Below are 21,972 nucleotides of genomic sequence, written 5' to 3'. Positions count from 1 at the left end.
TAGTCGGCCACCATTACGTCGTGAACTACCGACTGATTAACTGCGTCACTGTTTCACAAAAAATATTTAAAATGCCGTCTTGCGTGGTTAAATGGTGTCGCAACAGTACAATTTTAAATAACAAAACACAAGGGATTACATTCCACAGGGAAGCAAGTTATTTCTTTTATGTTTTAATGACAAAATTATTACGGCAAAATTTATAGAAAAAAATACAGCCGCCATTGTCATCAGGACAGCTGTTGCCATGGCAACATGGCACACACACATGGATGTTTCGCCGCCATTACTAGGCTTCACTCAATGTTTAGGCGATATACCGTCCGTCTTTTTTTATACGTCCATGACTATTACAAAGTAATAATAAGAGCACATGTAGGTACATTAACGCAGCAGCTAATAACACACAAAAATCATAAAGCTTAAAACTTGTTAGTTTGTATTCAGTGGAGATTTACATCGGACTAAGGCAAAATTTATTTAAGGTTACATTGTTTGGCGCACAAGTAAAGCATTTAGTAATTGTTTAAATTGGTTTAAACACAGCGCCCAGTTCGAACGTCGAAGTGTACTCTTAAGCTTAAACTACGGACACAGGTTGTTTGGTCTACATGTAACTTTATATCGGCAAGCTGTACACTTTCAATATTTAATTACTTTAACCCAATTATATTAAATCGGTGTATTAAATATATCAAAAGTATAACTTATATCGAGTTTAGAATAATAATTCTTCCTTGAAGCATATACGCAGAATAAAAATAACATACTATTTTCGCAATTCCACTAGCTACTACGCTTCTAATACCCGTTTAACCCATATTTTTTCTCGCATTGGCCATATGCGTGGGCGATATAAAACGAGCCAGTTTTATTGTGACGGAACGTTTTCAGTTTTCAGCCCTAGCGCGGATCCGGAAGGTTTCACACGCGGATTGACTCTGATTACGTATTTGACAGCGCAACTGCGGATGTTCACTTTTTACTAAAAAACGTTTTGTTACGAAAAAAATACGTGCATCCAGCGACGTAAATATATCCGAGCATAGTTCAAGGCTTTGTGAAGCAAAAAACATATACATGCGATAAAATTTTACATTTTGTATTAATTTTAGTCAAAAGCTAGTGAAAAACCACTTAAGCGATTATGAAAATTCCTTTACCAGTGTAGTACAGCGTCATTATTCTCGAATGACAGGCTAATTTATTTAGCCTTTGTCCCGGTTCAACTAACAGCGCTTGTTAATAATAATGCATCCAATATGTTTGACTTGGCTTAACGACTGCCGACAGCCATCGAATTTTAGCTCGAGCACGAAGACGCTTTGTTCAAACATGCATAGACTTTGTATCAATATTTGCGTCATTATAATGTAGTGATCATTAAAGTAGCTGCCCGTATAATAACTAATAGTTAACCAGTTAGTTACTTTTTATAACAAAATCATATAAAAACATTTTATTTATGTTCGGTACACCATAAAAAGAGCAAACAATTTATAAACATATAAAATAGAATGTGTTTTCATTGCAAAACAAACAAATCTATTTATTTTTTACTAGCTGACTCGGCGCACTTCCTACCGACTCATGAATTTTTATCAAAATATTTGTCGATGTTTTATTGATAGTAAAATCGCGTTTTGGATCAAAGTCGAATTCAGCACACAAGAAAGCATAGAGCACAGTAGTTTAGTTTGTAGGTTTTGCTTAGATAGTAGGCGCTAGTATGGGGATATTGCCGCGCTTCGCCATTATAATACATAAAATATGCTAAGTATGTAAAAAATTACAAAGAAAAATATTTTTTTTATTTTTCTAAAGAATTTAGAAATAAATTCGAAATTAAAATTATGAGGTTAAAAGCTTATTTAATGTGGTTTATTTTTCAGTCATCAATTTATTTAAATATTCCTTTTCTTGAACTGATAATTACATTCGAAGTCGCGCATGCCTCGCGCTTACTGACATCTTCAAAGTCCTGTATTTTGAAAACTAAGCTTCTAAAAGCAAAAATATTTCGTATACATACAGAGGATATATACAGGTGTAACATACTAAAATATAACCGAAATCTGAAACCTGAACTTGAAATCTGTGTCCGCTTCGCGTGAAATGCCCCATATAAAACTTACCAATTAGTATTAACACTGGCTCTGCTCTGCGGTCGCGAGTTCAAGTTCGCCTCCGAGTAGTACGGCCACGCGTAGTTCGCGCTAGTGGTCCGCTGGCAAGCGTGCGCCGGCATCTGCATGGGCGTCGAACTGGGCGTGGGCTGCAGTTCGTTCTGCATCTGCTGCAGGATGTCGTCAGAGGCTCCCAGCTGTTGCTTCACCGCTATACCGCGGACAGCTGGCCGCCGGTGGAAACCTATACGTAGTTTAAAAGTATTAAGACTTTCTCCTGTTTCTTGTATGTACAAAAAAAAATCCTAATCCATATTTGTTAACTTTGTTAGTAAGTTACGCTGAGAAAAGAACTATAAAAGTTGTGTCAAACAGGTTTTCTTGAATTCGACCTCTGTATAGTGTGTTATAAGTTTAAATCAGTTCGGAACGCGATGGAGAACAGCGGATAAAACAGGGCAAAGTAAAGTTGGAATCGAACTAACGAATTTTGATATGGAATAATGTGAATATAGTTGTTGACGACAATACGCCAAGTAAAGTTCGGGGAATTGAGATGAGTAAAACTCAATAAATCTTTAATTAATATTTACTACATTCGAACCTGTTAACTCTTTGGTAAATATGTGAATTAGTAGAAATTGATTAAAAATGGATTAACTAGCTTTTTACCTTAGAAAAGTAATTATATCGAATACTTAATTAATTCTGTGAATTTGAACTCGATCCTAAAAATGAAACATTTAATAAAAACGTTTGAAAACTTTTCTAATTTCTTACCTTTGCGGCCAAGAAGTTTGCGGCAAACATTCAAGTTACAAAAGAGTTCCTATAAAATTAGATTGAGTTGTATCCGTAAGTCACCATTAGATTGGACTCGATCGAGTATCGGACGATGAAAAGACATCCATTTGATCTGTTCAAAAGTTCAGCTTGCACAAAGAAGGTTTTTGTAACGTCGAAAGAGAAATCTTATCTCGTCTAGAACTGGAACACAAAAACAACAAAGAGTCGATTCTAAAGGATGATCAGGGTCACCGAGAAGTTAATTAGTTAGTTGACTTCGAGAGAGTTGTAAAGTAAATTATTCGATTGTCCTTTTGCCCGATCACTTTTCCTACGACTCGAAGTAAGAAATACATTTCCTGAATGGATAGTGCAAAAGAAAGACGAGTGGAAGACGAGTCGACCCTCCGTGATCGGTCCGCATTACATCATTGTAGGTGATCAATTATGTTCCGACGTATTGTATATCGAAGAAGATTGAACGTGAAGTATTCGATCTGTATTATGTTATACGATACGTGTTACATTGACATAAGGCTAATTATTCCGAGATCAAGTATATTATTGGCACTTTTATAAATGTAGCATTATATTTTATATTGTACAGTCGTATTGTGAAACGTGCGTTGGTTGGTTGCTAAGAGACGCGCCGGAAATGAGGATTGATTAGAAAAAGCCTTTGAACATTCAGCACAGAATTCCCTGCGTATACGTAAAAATATACAATGATAAAAGAAATACATGAAAGCAAGATGAAAGCTTATTATAACCAAAGAATATTTAGTTCATACGTAACATACATGATACACAATTACACAATACATCCAACCTACATTTTGCTCATTATATCAAAAATGTATCTCGAAATATTCCAATGCTATATTGGGCGTAAAGTTGTGCGTAATAAGTACTTTTAATAAAGATTGGAATAACTTTCATATACTACGATAAGGTACGTAAGCAAGAAGAAAAATAGAACACAATTTTGATTATATATTTTGGTAAGGTAAGGCAAATCTTAAATTAGAACCAACCATACTTATGTATTAATTACTGCACACAAACCAGGAGTGCCAATTTATAATTTATTGGTAATTCATTCAAAAGTATGATAATATTAAATAAACAGATACGTCCTAACTATTTATCTACTGCAAAACAACTTACCATAGTCATCATGTTCATCGTCACTACTAACAGGCTGCGACTCTTGCCCGTACCGCTGCCGTAGCCTTTCAGTCCGCGGCGCCGATGCCCGCGCAAACGCTGCTAAACTATCATCGTCTGTAGCACCTAGTGAATAAAATTCAATTTCCAATATCATTCTGTCACCAATAAGTCTAAGACGTCAGAACCTTTTCAGAACCCATTATACCAAATATTATACTACAAAATAAAACATGGCCCTTTATTTATTTAATAGAATCAATGATATGACATTTCAAATTCAATGCCAAAATAAGGCGGTACGCCTACGGCCAACCTACGGCGTATTATTGCGGAAAGTATTTATTCACATCAAACGAACCAAAATAATTATATATTATATCTAGTGTTATCTTCTTATGATTGACATTATTATATTTGAGGTAAAATTATTATAATAGAGAGTAGGTAGATGAGAAGCTATATAATAGGTTGTATTTCAATTTCGTTTAGAATTGTTACCATTGTTTAGATAAGAAATACGAATTATATGAATTTTAATCGGATGAAAACGGGAACTGGACTGGAATAGTCTTTTTGTAGTAGATCGATTTAATAATTAAATACACGCATAAATCGCATTCATCCAATAATTACTAATTGAAGAGCTTCACGTCGGAATTTGGTCGGATTATATCATTTCAAACGAGTCCATCGAGTATAACAGATCCTTGTATCGAGCAGTAATTAAACGGATCGCTCCACGGTTGCGCTTCAATGCAATAGATTAGTGGTTCGTTACATTTGCTGCGAATTCAATAGCAAATTATTAATTCGCTTCATCACCCTTCATTTATCTATTGCTATCTTATACCACATTACGTATTTATCATACAAAATAGAAGTTAATGTTAAAAGAATATTTATTAGAACTTTCTTTTCAAACTTTTTTATGCATACATTTATTGCAAGGTTCTGTTTCACTGTTCTTTGTAAAACATAAAAAAGACATTAAGCAATATAGCACAGGTCTAGTACCTAGTTTAGTCGATTGTCGTGTCTCATTCATGTAAACTTTTTATAATGTGGGTCCAAATAAATATTTTTTCATTTCATTTTTCATTTCAATTACCAAAAGCAAAGTGGCGCAAATCTTAAAATACATACAATTTACATTCTTAGAATAGAGATTCTAAGAGGGGTAGAGACCCGCATTTATGTTCAAGTTGCACCTTCGAACGTTCAGGTTGTAATTAAAAAGTGAAGCTTACAAAGGAAATATTAAATCACTAGATGTAGCCGCAGAGCCTGAACGAATAAGACTAGTTTTAAATTAATCCCGCGCGTTCCAGGTCTAGTATTTACCGCACACCGTGAAGTATTTTCTTCGGTTTAAACTTCGACGCATACTTTGATCTTTGAATTAAATACAGAAAAGCGAATGCTTTTGTCGAGAATAAACAATTTAAATGGAATAAACACAATTGTAAATTTCAAATTAACTTACAACGCAAAGGTTGGATTATTTTACAACAATTGTTTTCAACAAAATGACTGTCTCAGTTTATAAATGTAGATACACAGTGTTAAAAATATTATTTCGAGTTTATCAATGAACGTTCAGAATTCATCTTAATCATCATCATGAGCCCATAATTATTATAATATGCTCCCATTGCAAAGACACATATTCCACTAAGAGGATACAATACGTTCAGTATAATTGTTAAAAATTTATCGAGAATACTTCAAAATGTTCGAAATAATCAAATATTCAAGCTTTATAAATATATCGCAATATTGATACCGGCGTCTGAAATTGAAATAAAGAAATACTGGACTGCATCAGCGTACTTTATACATATTTGAAGACGTACTGACATAATACTCTTTTCCTTTATATTTTGGAATTCGTTCGGCGCATTGGGCTCAATACGAGTTATGACCAAGTTCCCAATAATTGATTTCGACAAAGCTCATCAAAATCCTAATGAATCAAGCAGCTTTGTCCCCGAAACGGAATCCAAAACGTTATAGAATTTGCTAGGCCGTAATTTTACATTTGCAAATTCCGACTAAATGGATTACTGTTATTACGTAATCAGATTTTATTCCAATGTAATGCACAATGCATTAATAAATAAAATATTATATAAATTCCTCGATGGCTTTAGAAATATAGCCAAAAAATAAAATTAATCACACCATTTAAAACACAATTAGGCTTTTTTAAAATTCTTAATAGTTTTCCATATCTATTTTTTAAAGTCCATCGAAAAACTATAATATTTTATCGACGTTATGTTTACCGTTTTATTGAAGTTTCACGTGTTAAAATTGGTTATAGCTGTCAGAGGAACAAAGGTTACTAAAATATATTTTTTTAATATGTTCGCATTGAAATATGAATCACGTTCATAGATACTTAGTTGATAAACAGTTGATATATTTTATCGATTAATAAAACAAACATTTCCCAGGGTAAATATTACCCCTACCTTGTATTTATTAGACCTTTCATTACGTAGTATATTATTATTAGTCTGTGCTTTCATTATTCGATTATCCAATAGAGATATATTTCTGAGAATCGATTTAGTAGGAGTATATATATACAGACGTGATAGTAATTCAGTATTTGTTTTAATAAACGAAATCCCCTTGCAAGACGTAATAAACTAAAAACATTTGTCTCCAGTCGGGAGTAATACACGCATTATACGGTCTTTGTCCGTAAGTCGAGACAATTGTAGCATCGCGATAGAACATCGTACGTGAAGAATAACCACTATTTGTCTGCACTCCTACGTGTTTCACGCTATTTTAAATAGAATCTACTATCACATAATATTTTTATATAACACGAAAATGTCAAATGAATTTTCTTTGTATTTATAGCAATAGTGCCTTTCAAACGCCTACTCATAAACGCGTGCTCTCTATACAAGTACTTTAGCAAAATTCAATAACATAACAGACATAATTTAATATCGTTATTGATACAAACAAACCCACTGAATAACACTTCAAAGAAATTTATTTACTCGAGAGAATTACAACAAATATTTGAACATCAAATTATATATATTTTTGTAAGTCATTGATGTAGATATAGTAGATACAGTTGATACGAAAACAAATGGAGATTGGAGAGGTATATTAAAATTTGCTTTTTATGAATCTCTGAATAGCTTTACATATATGTATCCTTATCATATACCTACTTATTATAGTAATGTGAAATTGTATTTGTTTTCTTTCACGTCGCAACGGATCAAGTTTATGTTTTGATATATTTTATGGTTGGAGTATGGTACTCGCGACTTTTGTGTTTGGTGATTAATGATTATTAAGAAGCTTCTAAAGAATTCGAAGGTTGGCTATTCTTACCGCGATAAGACGAATTTCCTTAGCAAGTAAGAACATCTAGTCTAGTATTACCCACCTGGTGTCCCAGCGACCACATCGGGTGCTGGGGCGTCATTAGTCTCGTGTATGTCCAGTTCAGTGTTGGATGTTGTGTTCCCAGGAGGCACGTAGTAGAAGCCCTCGTAGTGAGCGTTGCCCACACACGCTGTGAGAGGCGCTAGTGTTGAGAGGAACTGACGACGAGGCTCTGGCCGCGGCTGCGGACAATTATATTGTATTACCACAAAACAATTTAAACACAGGCTAACTTTATACCAGGGATCTGTCACTTTAATAGTTGTTTATGTGAAATACAATAAAACTAGATTAAAGAGAACACGCGCTTAAAGCTAAAACCTGTCTTAAGTTTTTTGTGGTAAGACAGATAATGTTCAGGATATCGATTTGGAAATTTGTTTCGAAATAGAGTTGAAATAAAGTGAATGTGGATAATCAAGTAATTATCGAGTTGTAAGATATTATTTTTATGATGATAAATTTTTAGTTGTAGTGTATAAAAACAACTCATAGAGTCGCACACTGTAGAAATGCTCGGTGAAAAATTTAGATTCAGTTATATTTTACTGTTGTTTTTGTTGTATCTTTTAAGACACTGTAGGTACCTACGGTCGAAAGCATCTATGTTTTTGACGTGACAACGTCTTATAATTCGATAGAGCCGGTTGCACGCACGAAAAAACATGACTCATGCGGCGTTACCTCGCTCTGAGGCGTTCCATGTAAGGCTTGAAGTGCAAGCGAGAGCGCGGAACGAGCGACAAAGAAGCACAATCGGACGTTGTCACGTTCAACTATCGTCAGTAAACCGACTTTACAGACAACCAATTTTTTCAGTATATTATAATTAAATGAAGTAAGATCATCTTTTAAATGACTCATACAAATAAATCATAAAACAACCCACCTTATGCGGCTCTTGATGTACATCTCCCAAATCAGGGCGTCGCGTCGGCACCGGCGCCGACAGCGTCGATGACGACGAGCTCGACGACCCGCTGCCGAACGCCTTCTCGTTACTCTTGTCGACTCCGTTGAACGACTTGTCGAACGACTTGTCGAACGACTTGTCGCTCGACTTGTCGCTCGACTTGTCGCTGTTCGAGAACTTGTCCACGCTCGAGCCAGCGGGCGACGATCGTTCCTCCGGCTCGTCCTCTACGTCACACGTTAGCAAGCGTATTCGCTCAGCTAGCGACGCTCCTTCTTGCTGTTGTAGCGAAATAACGGTATGTTATTGAGCAAGAGTCATTTGTAACAGGATGGCGGTTCTACAGGGGTCTTAGTACGCAATGACAAAAAGAAAAATGATGGTGTGAACGCTGGTACCGGCGGCTTAGTCGCGTGGGCGTAAGTCGAACTTGTCGGAAAAATAGCGAAAGTCAAACGATTTGTAACACAAAAATTTTAGAATTTACCGATAGCCCATAAAAAAGAAGTAGGCGGTAGTGTCATGCCATACTTTTCCGGTGTGACTTACAGCCCGCCATACCGACGCGAATGTGTTGATTTAAATAAAACAATTATTCAACCATTTGTACCAGGCTAACTTTTGCACAGGTAACCATCGTCGTGCAGCCATTTACGAAAATCGCCATGCCATACTTTTCGGACGATTCCAAATGGTCGCCATACCGCCAAAAAACAACGACAAAGCCGCCGGTACCAGCGTTCACACCATCATTTTTCTTTTTGTCATTGCGTACTAAGAACCCTGTAGAACCGCCATCCTGTTACAAATGACTCGAAATTTTGTGTCAATATCTCCCGGTCTATATAGCAAAATAACTGAAAACGTTATTTAGAACAGAACAGGAACGTAATAGGAATTTTTAATTGAAAACAGAGCCATTGTCTTTGGTTAAAAAATTAATAATCTATCAGGTGCATTGAATTTGAAAGGTTTCGTAGCGCTGAAAGAAACTTGTAATTCCTGTGCAAAAACCTTTAACATTCTTTCTTTACCGGCACGTGTACGCGTGGTTTTAAAAAATAAAAAACGTTAAACTTTTCTGATCAAAATTGAAGTATCTCGTGTAGCTAGAAGAGCAACTTATAACTTTTAATTGGGGACATATTGCATAATTGTTTCTTAACAAGTTTGATATTTTATATTACAAATAATTTTTTTATATTGAAAACATTATCGCATCTAAAACTGTTATTTTTGCGTAACTGTATCTTCATTGGTATTTTACAGAGTTAAAAGCATTCGCCTGTAGGATCGCACGCCTATATATTTCAACAGTGGTTTAAAATTCAACGCGGTTTATTGCGCGATTTTAGTAGGTAGTTACATTAATAAACAGAGGATTATAAAGATTCCTTTTTCAAAAAGTTGGATGAAATTTTTATTAATTCTGCACAAGCTCGAATCTTAAAAATAATATTTAGCCACGAGTAAAAACGTCAAGGGATTTTGAGATCAACATTTATTGTGTTCATAAAAATAAAGATGAAAATTCTGGGGAAAGCTTTTAAAGAATTTCAATAAATATGACTGAAAAATGGAGCACCAAACTATTGTTTGTGGTGGAATTTTATTTTTCGTTCCTCACCTGCGTCGTCTCAATTGCATTAAATATTCGAAAATGAACGTTTGCTCTATAGCGAGATCATCCAACCGATTGTTTTCAGCTCTTCAGCTCGCAAATGTTTTATCGGAGTTTTTTCACGTTTAAAAGTGTCCCATAACAATAGTTAGGTATGTAAAGTTAATCCAAAAATAACAATAGGTACTATCATAGTTTCGAGTGAAAAGGCAAAAACACAGAATACAAAGTTAACAAGGCAGCTTTAATTGTTCCCTTTACATGCATCGCTGCCAGGTATTACGTATGTAGCTCGTTAGACCCTTTTCATGTAAGTGAAATTTCTCAAGTCCCTGAGGAATAATAATTTAAAATAGTGAGCAAAGTTGCCCTTGTAGAATGCTGGAATATTTTCTGTAAATTGAATAAACCGCTATCGTCTTCAACGCCTTGAGGCAACTTGTGTTATTTAGAAAGAAAAATACTCTCTTATTTTATTCTTTTACATGTAACTAGTTGTGATATTTCATGGAAAAACGCTGACCTTAATTTCGAGAACACGAACAATGTTAAAACATGTATTCGTCGAGAAATGGAAATTTATTCCGTGGAATATGTTTGATTTTCGTATTTGTAGATGTGTCATCCATAAAATTTATTCTTTTATAAACAAACACAAATCCCACTTGATAAAAAAGAAACTAACCGCGTATTTTTCTGATATATTCCTTGAAGAAACTTTATACTATAACTAGCTTCCGCCCACGACTTTGTACGTGCATCCCCGTTTTTCCCCGTTCCCGCAAGAATTTCGGGAAATCCTTTCTTAGCGGATGCCTACGTCCTAACATCTACCTGCATGCCAAATTTCAGCCCGATCCGTCCAGTGGTTTGGGCTGTGCGTTGTAGATCACTATATCAGTCACCTTTGAGTTTTATATTTATAGATACATTAGCTCACTTTCCGAATATTAATCATATTGTACTATAAAATAAAACGTGAAATGTGTTTCAACACAAACGCTAGCGCTTATACTTCCTTTAGTATATAATCTAAAAGATCGTATGTTAGGAACGATTTTCGTTTGAACCTGGAAAATGTTTAGAAATCGCATTGTAGAGCTATCAATATTGATTTCCTGCACAGAGAATACTCGAAGACTCGATAACATATTTCCGAGACTCAAGGATGCACTTTCTTACGAAGTTACGACAAGATACCTTTCATTTTATTCATTCACAAAGAGTATGCAAACGATAAAATGGTTTCATTTAAATTAATACTTATTTCACCAATAGAGAAGTCAATAATGTTTTTTTTTTAATGTGTTTAAGGTATAATCGACTGAATTAAAAGTAAAAACACCATAAACCTTGTAAATAACAGCGGATGTATAAAATAAAATAAAACAATGAACGTTTTTAAATAAAAAGTTGCACGGCGTTAAATACAATTCAAATAAAAAAGAAATAACAAATGGAATGTAACTGTTTTTATTGTGAGGTTTTTTGTTGGGTGGTTGATTAAATACAAACGAAGAACAATCAAGTGCCGTTAAAGTGTAAAAAAGGATTTACAATTGTAAATAAAACAAAAAAGAAAGAAAAAATGTTGACAAACAAATGCCTACGCGTTTTATTGAGATCAGTTTATATAGCAATTATTGGGAGAATAATCCGCTTATTCACAGTTACCGGTCGCACCTTTCACTCTCGATTTCTGTCGGAAAATAAATTTACTCGCAATGGAACAATTTCAAGCGAGAAAATGTCACATATTTCTGATGAAAACTTACAAGAGTATAAATCCGATACTGAGCTCTCTTTGCTCAATACAATTTGGTAATGTAATGCTCATTTTGTATTTAATAATAATATTCATTTTACGTGATTCAAAGGCAGCGAAAATACGCACAAATGTGAATAACTTATAAAAAGAACTTTTATATTATTTTCCAGTGATACAGGTTTGAATTTGAGATGTAACAATAGGACTTAAAAAGTAAGTTGTAGTACTTTCTTTATACCGGCAGCTAAAGTTTGACTTTAAATACTCTCGAATACGTAGTTCTTTTGCAGCCCCGTAGAGCAATATTTATAATTATTCTGTAAAACTTTGCGACGTAATAAAAATAATTTTCTTCCTAGACGCTATATGGCATGTTAATGTATATTATGTGTGAGGTTAATCAATTATAATTTAAAAGCTAAATGTTGAGTTATGGTTAAAACCTTTATTTAGTCGGAGAATATATTAAAGTCGGTAATGGTTAATCTGAGTAGCTTTTCATCGCGTCAAACTTTAAGGCTGAAACTAATAACGAACGTCAATGCTTTCGAAGTTTGTTTAGGGTGTTTGAGATTAAGTCCAAACATTTGACCATTCTACATTTTAATTGCAGTCAATAGGATTTTAAAACTAAGCCGCTTAAGCCTTTATAAAGTAGAGCGTGTATGCACGCGATAACTGTAGGTATATTACTATGTAATGGCTTTTCATTCGGGAGTATTGTTGAACAATTTTCAGGAAATATGTGTGTCTCCCGGGTACATTTTTATTGCACGCCTCATAAGCGAAGCGTTGAGGTGGGTACTACTGTCACTTCGCGCAAAACATCTGATTTTTCAAACTTAAAATGTCTTTATGTATCATACATTGCACTCGTAAGATAATACATACACACACATATTAAGAAAAAACACTATTTTTAACGTTCATGATATTTTTGATGTAATTTTTGTTATTTAAACTAGTTAAAAAACAGTTTAAAAAAGTTCTGTCTTGGACGTCCGTGTGTCTGTATGTGCGGATCCTTTTTCTTGTTAACACGATAGCGACCGAAATACTTTACTAATCGAGTCTTTTTTTTTCTCTTACGCTTGAGTATGCTCAGGAATAGAACCCTTTCATTTTTCAGGGTCTGATTCGATGTGGTTTAATTGTTATTAAATAAACAAAAATAATAATTAATAAATATTTATTAAAAAAAAATTATGAGGCGTGCACTTTTGGATTTTCCAAATTATTTTTAATATATAAAAGAAAATTCTTCTCTACTTGTAATGAATTATGAATTTCCTAATATAACTTTGTACAACAGATTTTATTTTAAGCAGATTTCATTATATCGCCCTACGGGCTACGGACTCCTGAATATTAAGAAAGATTTCCTTAAAGCCTTCTGTCAATAAATGTAAAATTATAAATGAAACGCGTATTTCGACTTAATCGAAATTTAATATCAGCCCATTAGGAAGGTTATAAAAGAAATACTCGAAACCATAAACTTTTAGTAATGTTGTAAAATAATTAATTTTCTTTGTTGTACTTCGCAAAGACGGATTCCATTTTGTTAAATATTGATGTCTGAAAGACTTAATTACGAGTAAGTTAAATTAATATTGCGATACGATTGCATAAGTCTCTTGTAGTGTGTATGTTAAGAACAAAACTTAATAATAAATATGACATAGACTTGCTTTCATGTGCTCATCCAATTAACGGAATGACGCTGAAGGTCGCTGTGGAGCATCTGAATATCAAAGCCTTCTGTTGCCAACAGCTGTAAACTTCATTCGCAAACGTCCACGTTTGCGAATGAAGTTTATTTTGTAAACATTACTACGATGTTATATTAATTTTTTCGTGCATCGTTTATTAACTTGTACCTACATTTTAAATCTTATATAATTACAGTAATATTGCAATTTCTCGATGCCGGAATAATTCAAAATTGACTTCAATAGAAATGGAAAAATTAGCAAATCGGTAAGCAGTAGTTTAGTTTCCGAATTTACGATATAATACCTTTGACAGAAATAGGCAGACGGCGCCGCGGAGCTGACGGCACTTTATATAAATAAAATCAATAAATGCATTAAAAATTACGGCACTTTATATAAATAAATTCATGCATTAAAATGCATTTTAGTTTGACCCAGACCAGACATCACTGTTACAAATTTAACTCAGACAGGAACCATGTACGAATATATTTGTTTCAATAATATTTGGTAGATATTTAAGTAAGATTAAATTAATAAATTCAATGTATATGAAAATGTACATCTCAGGAATATTGTGTGTTTGTTCCTCGGCAATTACCTAAAAGAAATTTTGCTATGCTCTTCCAAGTTCCCGTTTCAGTAACAATCGGTAAATTAATAAAGTTCACTGATTTCCATTTAAAATCCATTCGTCGGTCAAACGCTAATGAAAAGAAAATAAACAAACAATAAAAGGACAGAACAAGTCGAATAAATAAAATTAATAAAGTACGTCAATAGAATCGACTTCTAATGGATGCAAAAATGGAATAAAAACTATCTGTTACTTATGGAAGGCGGTGTTCGTTAAATGTGCAAATAATGTTTGCGGTTCATATTGGAAATGTTATAAAGCGAAATGAAAACTAAACTGAATTTGTGCAGTATATCAAAACTTTATAACTGTTTCGCTGAAGGTTAAGGGTTAAGGCTAAGATACATTGCATCATATTTCCGGGTTTGTACTTGATCTTTATTAAATAGCGTCTGATTAACTTTTCTTATAGACGTGGCTTTTTATATTACATTATTATCGAATGAATATAATTAAAGTATTTAAGCGACGCTGTAAAATAAAAACACAGGATATTAATAAAACGGCTTATTTAAATTACATTGAACCGGGTTATTATTTATAAAATTTACCTTTGGTTGTTGTTTCTTCCTTGCTTCGCTCCGAAGTAGGGAACACCTCAGAGCGTTTCGTTCCGCGACCCGCCGCACCGCTGTTTCTTCGCTTTTTGGCCTGACTCCGGCGTCCCATGCACTAGTATAATCATTTTCATACAATAATTAATAAAAGCAAAACATGAAAATAAATACTATTATAATTTACACAAGTTTTGGAAACGGATTTTAAATTAAATAATGACTTTTCCTATAAAATGATTTAACATGTTAAAATCATATTAATTTTAATCGGCCTTCATAAACGGGGATAAGGTTACAAAAAAACTACCTATGGGCTTTTAAGTCATTATCAACAACGTGCTACAAATGCATGTTGCGATTTAATCATTATATTTTCTGACACGTTTTTTACTAATGTAACATAAAAGTTGAAATATTCATATTTTTTATAAGCAGATTAACTATTGATTTAATTGAGTATTTGAATGAAATTTTTTTTTGTGATAAATGGAAAGATTATATATTAGTTTTATAACAAAACTGTTTTTATTTTTATTTTTTTTGCAATAATTCAAAAGTTATTTCAAAATAAAAATTAGTCTTTGAATCCAGTACCGAAGACACGCCGACAACTCCCGAAGCGTCACCTGACCGCGTGTGACGTCATAATGTTAGTTTTCACTTTTCACTCATTGCAGTTGATAGAAAAATAAATATAGTTTGAAAAACTAAACAGGATAATAAGATAAATTCATGAAATTATTGTATTGTTACCGGGTTTTTATAAGTACTATACAAAATTTAAATTAAATCCGTCTGTTTATAGTGGGTCTAAATAGAATCGAAAGGAGAATTGGTTACATACAAACATATGTTTTAAGCTGATCCTGGCGATCCTTATCAGGATAAATTTATGATATTATTGTATTGTCATCGGACCTTGATAAGTGTTCAAAATTTGAACAAAATCCGTCGGTTTTAAGTGGGTCAAAATCGAGTCGAAACTTCGAAGGAGTCGGTTACATACAAACATACAGGTGAAGCTAATAAAAGCGTGTTAATAATAAATACAGTGTTTTGATCTATTTAATTTTTTTGTCATTATTAAATTACATATTAATTATATTAATTGTTAATTATATTATTTAAATTTATATTAAAAATGGCGAACCTCAAAAGTTATCGTTTTGTACCATTATGTATGAATACTACAAAGGCAACTCCTGACAAAAATCGGTGATCATAAATATATCAACATCAAGAATATTATTCGTAACTAACTAACTAATTCGGAACCAACTAACAAATCGTATGTAAACGCTATGTACTGCAGTTAATAATAGCTATAACATTATGACGTCACAACTGTGGTGACCAGTCATGGCGCGTTTTTAGTCACGTGATTCTAACTTAAATTTCATCAATTTTTAATTGCTTATAATTAACGGAAAAATTGTTTTTTGTAAGTTATTTGCATTAAATATCAATATTATTAATAATAAAGTTTCAAAATACATAAAAAAAATCAATAATTTTTTTTTATTCAAATACTCAATTGCAAACCAAATCCTTCAAAAGTTATAAGTAATCGAGTTACTTATAACTTCGAAGAAATATACTTTTACAAAAGGATCTATGAAACCGCACTGCCATTGCTAATTATAACGAACGAGCGCGCAACGTTAGCCACTTTCGTCCTCGAGTAACCGAGGGCAATTGCACAAAAGTGTACTTACCGTAAAGTTTCCGAGGTGATTAATTGCGGCTCAATGGCCGGCGGCGGTGGCCGGTTGCTGTTAAACAGCTGTTGGACCGCCGAATTACTTTTCGGCGCGTTTAACGTGAGTATCAAGGGCGTTTCCAATCTGCAACCAAACCCCATCTTAGTTCGGACAATGTATACTAATATTATAAAGCTAAATAGTTTGTTTGTTTGTTTGAACGTGCTAATCTCAAGAACTATACAGGTCTGATTTGAAAAATTATTTCGGTGTAAGATAGCCCATTTATCGAGGAAGGCTGTAGGCTATATAATATCATCACGCTAAGACCATCAAGAGGGGAGTTATGCGGGTAAAGCTGCGGCACACAGCTAGTGGTTCATTAAAAGTTCGGTAGCGTGTGCGAGACGGCGCGGCGTCTTTGTAAAATATCGCACTTCGTTACGAATAAGAATGGGACCAAGTAAACAATTAGTGCTCTGCGCTAAGAATTCATGATTTATACGCTACTTTTGACCCCATATTTTTAAGTTTTTTCAGATATATTGTTGGTGGTGTTTTCTGTATTTTGTTTTATGTTAAACCGCTATCGATCAATTAAAATAAAATATTTATATAATTAGAGAAAAGATTAAAAATAGAATGTAGAGCTATAAAAGCTTATACAGATATACAATATTGAACCTAGCAATTAAAACTGGATACACATACACTATAAAGTACCTATCCATACTAATATTATAAATGCGAAAGTAACTCTGTCTGTCTGTTACTCAATCACGCCTTAACTACTGAACCAATTTGCATGAAATTTGGTATAGAGATATTTTGATACCCGAGAAAGGACATAGGATAGGTTTTATCCCGGAAATCCCACGGGAACGGGAACTATGCGGGTTCTTCTTTGACTGCGCGGGCGATGCCGCGGGTGGAAAGCTAGTTAAGAATAAATGGCAACTACATATACGAGTTTACGGTGACAATGACCTTTTGACATCAGTTAATCCAGCTTAGAATTTGCTAGAACTGAAATTGAAAACCGTGTGGTAGCCAGACGATACGTCTAGATCTAACGTCGGCTAATCCGATGCAAATATTATATTATTACATCGATCGCATTTTATGGTGATAAAGTATAGATAAACATGTAAGATATACTTATATTTAAGAATTTATAATACATATAAAAGGTCTGTAGGCTAAGTGTAGGTCCAGCGCGGTCGCGCGGCTAGCGGTGATAACTGATAACAAACCATTTCAATCCTGTCGCTCGACTTCTTATATTATATTCTTTATTGTTTTTCGTAAAATAGCGGTAAATACTTAATTGTTTATACGTGCGATTCAATCTAAAACACCTATATACACCACAGTAATTTTGTAGGGTATAATCTCAATTCTTCATATTATAAGATCACCCGTTATTCCTCTGTTGAAGTAAAACTTCTTTAGGCGCGACTAGGGAGTAACTCAGATTTTTTTTCTGACGGAAGTAACGCTTACTATAGTCTGTGTAGTTTCCGCCATTTAAAAATAATAATTCTGATTGGTTGTAAGTATATGTCATATACTACACGCTTCTTGACTTATACGCCAGCTAGTGGCAAATATCATAATCAATTAGGATTATTTATTTTCAAATTTTCAAACGGATCAATTGTGAATAGCAAAGTGAATGAAAAATTCAACAGTTTTAAAAACATTATTTTAAATTGCAAAATTTTTTGAAAATCTCTAAATATACTTGTTTATTTATTACTTTTAAAATAAGTAAATTAAAAATAAAAATAAACATGTTGCGGATTATAATCAATCTATTTTAAATATTGCTGAAGACAAAGTAGTATCCATAGCAACAGATATGTATATAGGTTGTCATTCAGTTGAACAAGAAGCATATGTACGCCAACAATTTCATAAAATGTCAGTTATTGATACAGGAGGATCGCCTTATGAAATCATATTAGTTCTTAACAAATTTTACATTATTACAACCAATATTGATGTATCTGATGGCTTAGCCAACGGTTGTGTTGGAAAGTTAGTGTATATTGAACGTGATGACAGTGATAACATCATACGCTTATGGCTTGAGTTTCCTGGTAAGATAGGAGAGAAAATTAGGAAAAAAGCTGCCCATCATATTCAAACTCTAAACATTAGTAGAACAGCAGTCCCAATTTTACGAAGATCGTCATCTGTACCAATGAATAGAAATAAGACAATATTTGCAAAGAGAAATCACTTTCCATTAGTATCTGCTTGTGCGCTTACAATACATAAGTCTCAAGGTGGTACTTTTGATCAAATCGTTTATGAATACAATAAAAGTCACAGTCAGCAGCTGTTATATGTAGCATTATCACGAGTAACTGATATAAATGGATTGTTCATTGTCTCAAACACCGATGACAACAAATTTTATCATGGAAGAAAGCGTCCAGGGGGAATAGTTGATTTACAGTGTGAATTTGAAAGACTTTCAAATTCTCGCCTAATAACACAACAGGAAGAATTATATAACCTTGTAAATGAGAGTAACATTACACTATTTTCCTTCAACTGCCAAAGTTTACGTGCTCATGTTTCTGATCTGAATGATAAAGTATTAAAAAGGTCCACATTGCTGTTATTTTCCGAAACTTGGATGAAAAATGACGAACAAATTCTTATTGAAAATTTTTATTGCGTTACCCAATACAAACGACCCAACTCAACTGCTGGTGGAGTAGCTGTATATCATTCATCTACAGATACACTGAACAATGTAACACCAATTCAAAATATTTCACCAACTATATTATCACAAATTTCCGATGAGGTTTCACAAATTGGTGACATCGCCTTGGTTCGATGTGTTAATACGAATGACCAACCTGTGATTATCGTTGTTATTTATATTTCTACAAATACTAGCCTGACAAATATCATAAAATTTATTCATCAGCAATTACTTCACTTCACAATTGAAGGTTCTCGACTTTTAAATAGTAATTATCATGAATTACCGATGATTCTAACTGGAGATTTTAATGTTAATTTTCGCTCTCAGGAATCTCAGCCGTTAATTGATTTTTTAGAAGAAAAATTTGATTTATCTATGAATACTTCTCGACTTCATTCAACAACGCGTTTCGGTACAACGATAGATGCTGTATTTTCAAGAAAAGTAGCAAATTTAGAGAGTAAAATTTATGTTTCACATTATAGTTACCACAAACCTATAATTTCGTACGTAAGAAATTATTATGACATTCAATTACCTGTTTCGAATGAATAATATTAATATAACATTTAAATAATCTTTGTAAAGCACATGAATAATAAATATAATTAAATTATAATATAATATTTATTTATTTAAGTTAATATTTAATCATTTCAGTGATATATGTCGTCAACGCCAAAGAAGTTTTACTTCAATCGCGCGTAAAGGTTACACGCACACACTTTTTTTTTTATTTATTTCGTGCACAACATCTATAATGTACAATACCTCCCATCTCAAAATCGGACTGTTCAGTAAAAATAGCAAATCGTCCAAAGTTTGCAACACCCGATATACGTCGAATCGCTACATGAGCTCGCGCGTCGGTGTGGCCACCGCGAGCGCCCGCTCGTCGGGCCGCCACAGGCTCTAGCCACTGCGCATTCAGTGTGGACGCACATAATATGTTCTATCCATATACTATCTAATACGCTAGTTGCATCAATTTTGATGACATGTCTACCATTGGGCCACCTATCTCTTTACAAATGCAGGTCATATTTTAACGTTTCCGTCCAGAATATTCTGGGCAAAAGGAGACCGTCTCTCCAATTTCGGAGATTAAAAATTTATATTTCACAAAATGAACAATTTATTATGTATTGGGTTTCGATATTATCTCTTTTATAAATATTTAAGGTATTCGATGTAAGAGTATCATAAATCCAGAAGGTAAATAGCTCCACAGAGAACCTAGTTACTAACAATGCAAAATTAAAAGCAAGATCTAAGATACAACGCTAAATTACTCGTAGAAGAAACTGTAAACATACACAAGTTAATGTTTATACAGTCTGGCCACGGGAAAAAATCACTACAATTTATTTCCCCCGCTATATTTCACTGAAGCACAAAAGAAACAACGCTGTGCAACCTCTCCCCGGCTTGCGGCCAATTAGTTCGATCAAGCAAATCACAGCAAATACAATGGAGTTGACTCAATTAAACGCTGCTCATTTCCGATACGTTGTATGTTCATAACACTCGTTTAATAACATATTGGAAAAATCCCGAACAATTACTGTCCTTGACCATGCACGATTCAATATTGCTCAAATGAAAAGTTTCCGCTGAAAGAACTGTTTCAACATTCATTCCGTTTTCAGGAAAAAATTCATACATCAATTATTATTTTTGTTGGATAGTGCCTCGACCGTTTAAATATAAACGAGTAACAATTCTTTGTAATAATATTTTTGAATGTTTTATTGTGCATAAAGACCGATATATTTTATATCAACATCAACATAGTGTCACATCTATTCAGAACTTCAATACGAGTTCTTGATTCATACTCTTAATATAATGAGTCGGTCGCGTTTTTATTATAGTACAAATATAGAGATTTAATATTAAACGCAATTTAAAAATAATCTTAAAACCAAGAATATATAAAATTAAGGAATGAAAACCTATCTGTTGCTTGATTTAGCCAAAGCCTTGTTATTACCAACAATCTATTTTTAGGTGAGTAATCGAGTACTGAATTAAAAAAGACATTTTTAGCGTTATATTTCCGTTAGTCTGATATGATTTTTAAAAATAATATTCTATTATACAGAGAGGGAAACCATGAATGAGTAATCGAATTTAGAGTTACATATTAATAATTATCCACGGTATGTAGGTATAACAATAACATGGTGTTGTATTGAAATCTATACTAATATTATAAAGCTGAAGTGTTTGTTTGTTTGTTTGAACGCGCTAATCTCAAGAACTATTGGTCCGATTTGAAAAATTCTTTCGGTGTTAGATAGCCCATTTATCGAGGAAGGTTATAGGCTATAATATATCATCACTGATCACGCTAAGACCAACAGAAGCGGGGCCACGCGGGTGAATCCGCGGAGCGCAGCTAGTATATAATATTATTTAGCTTATAATTTACAGTATTAAATTAGATTCACGTCATCTTTGCTTGCGGCATAAAATTAACCATTAAATTTCATGTAAATAGCAGCAGAGGTTTTAGAGCGGCGTTGATAAATCAGTTCAGTTAGGACCCATGTGTATGAATAATGTATATATAACATATTGCTCAGTTATCTGGGTTTGCAACTTTGCAATTATAAGCAAGCAATTAAAGTTGCAATGCAAGTTTTACGGGACGATAAAGTAGACACGTACCGGCGAGAGCGAAGGAGCTAGAACTTCGCTTCGACTTAAACATTATTCCAGAGTTGAATCTGTAACTCGGATTGAGTTAATATTGCCAACTTAACTTATATAAAGTTGGCACATGGGACGTATGTACGTAACTTTGCTATTTCTTCTGGGCGAGCGAGCGT

General features: G+C 33.6%; 1 protein-coding gene across 2 annotated transcripts in view; it reads right to left on the bottom strand.

Moving 5' to 3' along the window:
* Window positions 1-21,972, bottom strand: part of LOC149491381 (uncharacterized) — a 117,653-nt gene that overhangs the window by 16,037 nt on the left and 79,644 nt on the right. For both annotated transcript variants that reach the window (XM_089697226.1, XM_089697234.1), the window contains exons 6-11: window positions 16,429-16,557; window positions 14,708-14,828; window positions 8,392-8,694; window positions 7,504-7,684; window positions 4,080-4,205; window positions 2,136-2,370 (exon numbers count right to left, since the gene is read on the bottom strand). In XM_089697226.1, the coding sequence (XP_089553352.1) occupies window positions 2,136-2,370; window positions 4,080-4,205; window positions 7,504-7,684; window positions 8,392-8,694; window positions 14,708-14,828; window positions 16,429-16,557 (1,095 nt within the window). The remainder of the gene's footprint in view (window positions 1-2,135; window positions 2,371-4,079; window positions 4,206-7,503; window positions 7,685-8,391; window positions 8,695-14,707; window positions 14,829-16,428; window positions 16,558-21,972) is intronic.

Source organism: Colias philodice, chromosome 1, assembly GCF_061535455.1.
Source record: "Colias philodice isolate Cphi_HAF_F1 chromosome 1, ilColPhil1 Martin Lab GWU primary, whole genome shotgun sequence".
NCBI classification, from domain to species: domain Eukaryota; kingdom Metazoa; phylum Arthropoda; class Insecta; order Lepidoptera; family Pieridae; genus Colias; species Colias philodice.
The sequence above is the reverse complement of the archived record's forward strand: the minus strand, read 5'-3'. Positions and strand labels throughout refer to the sequence as shown.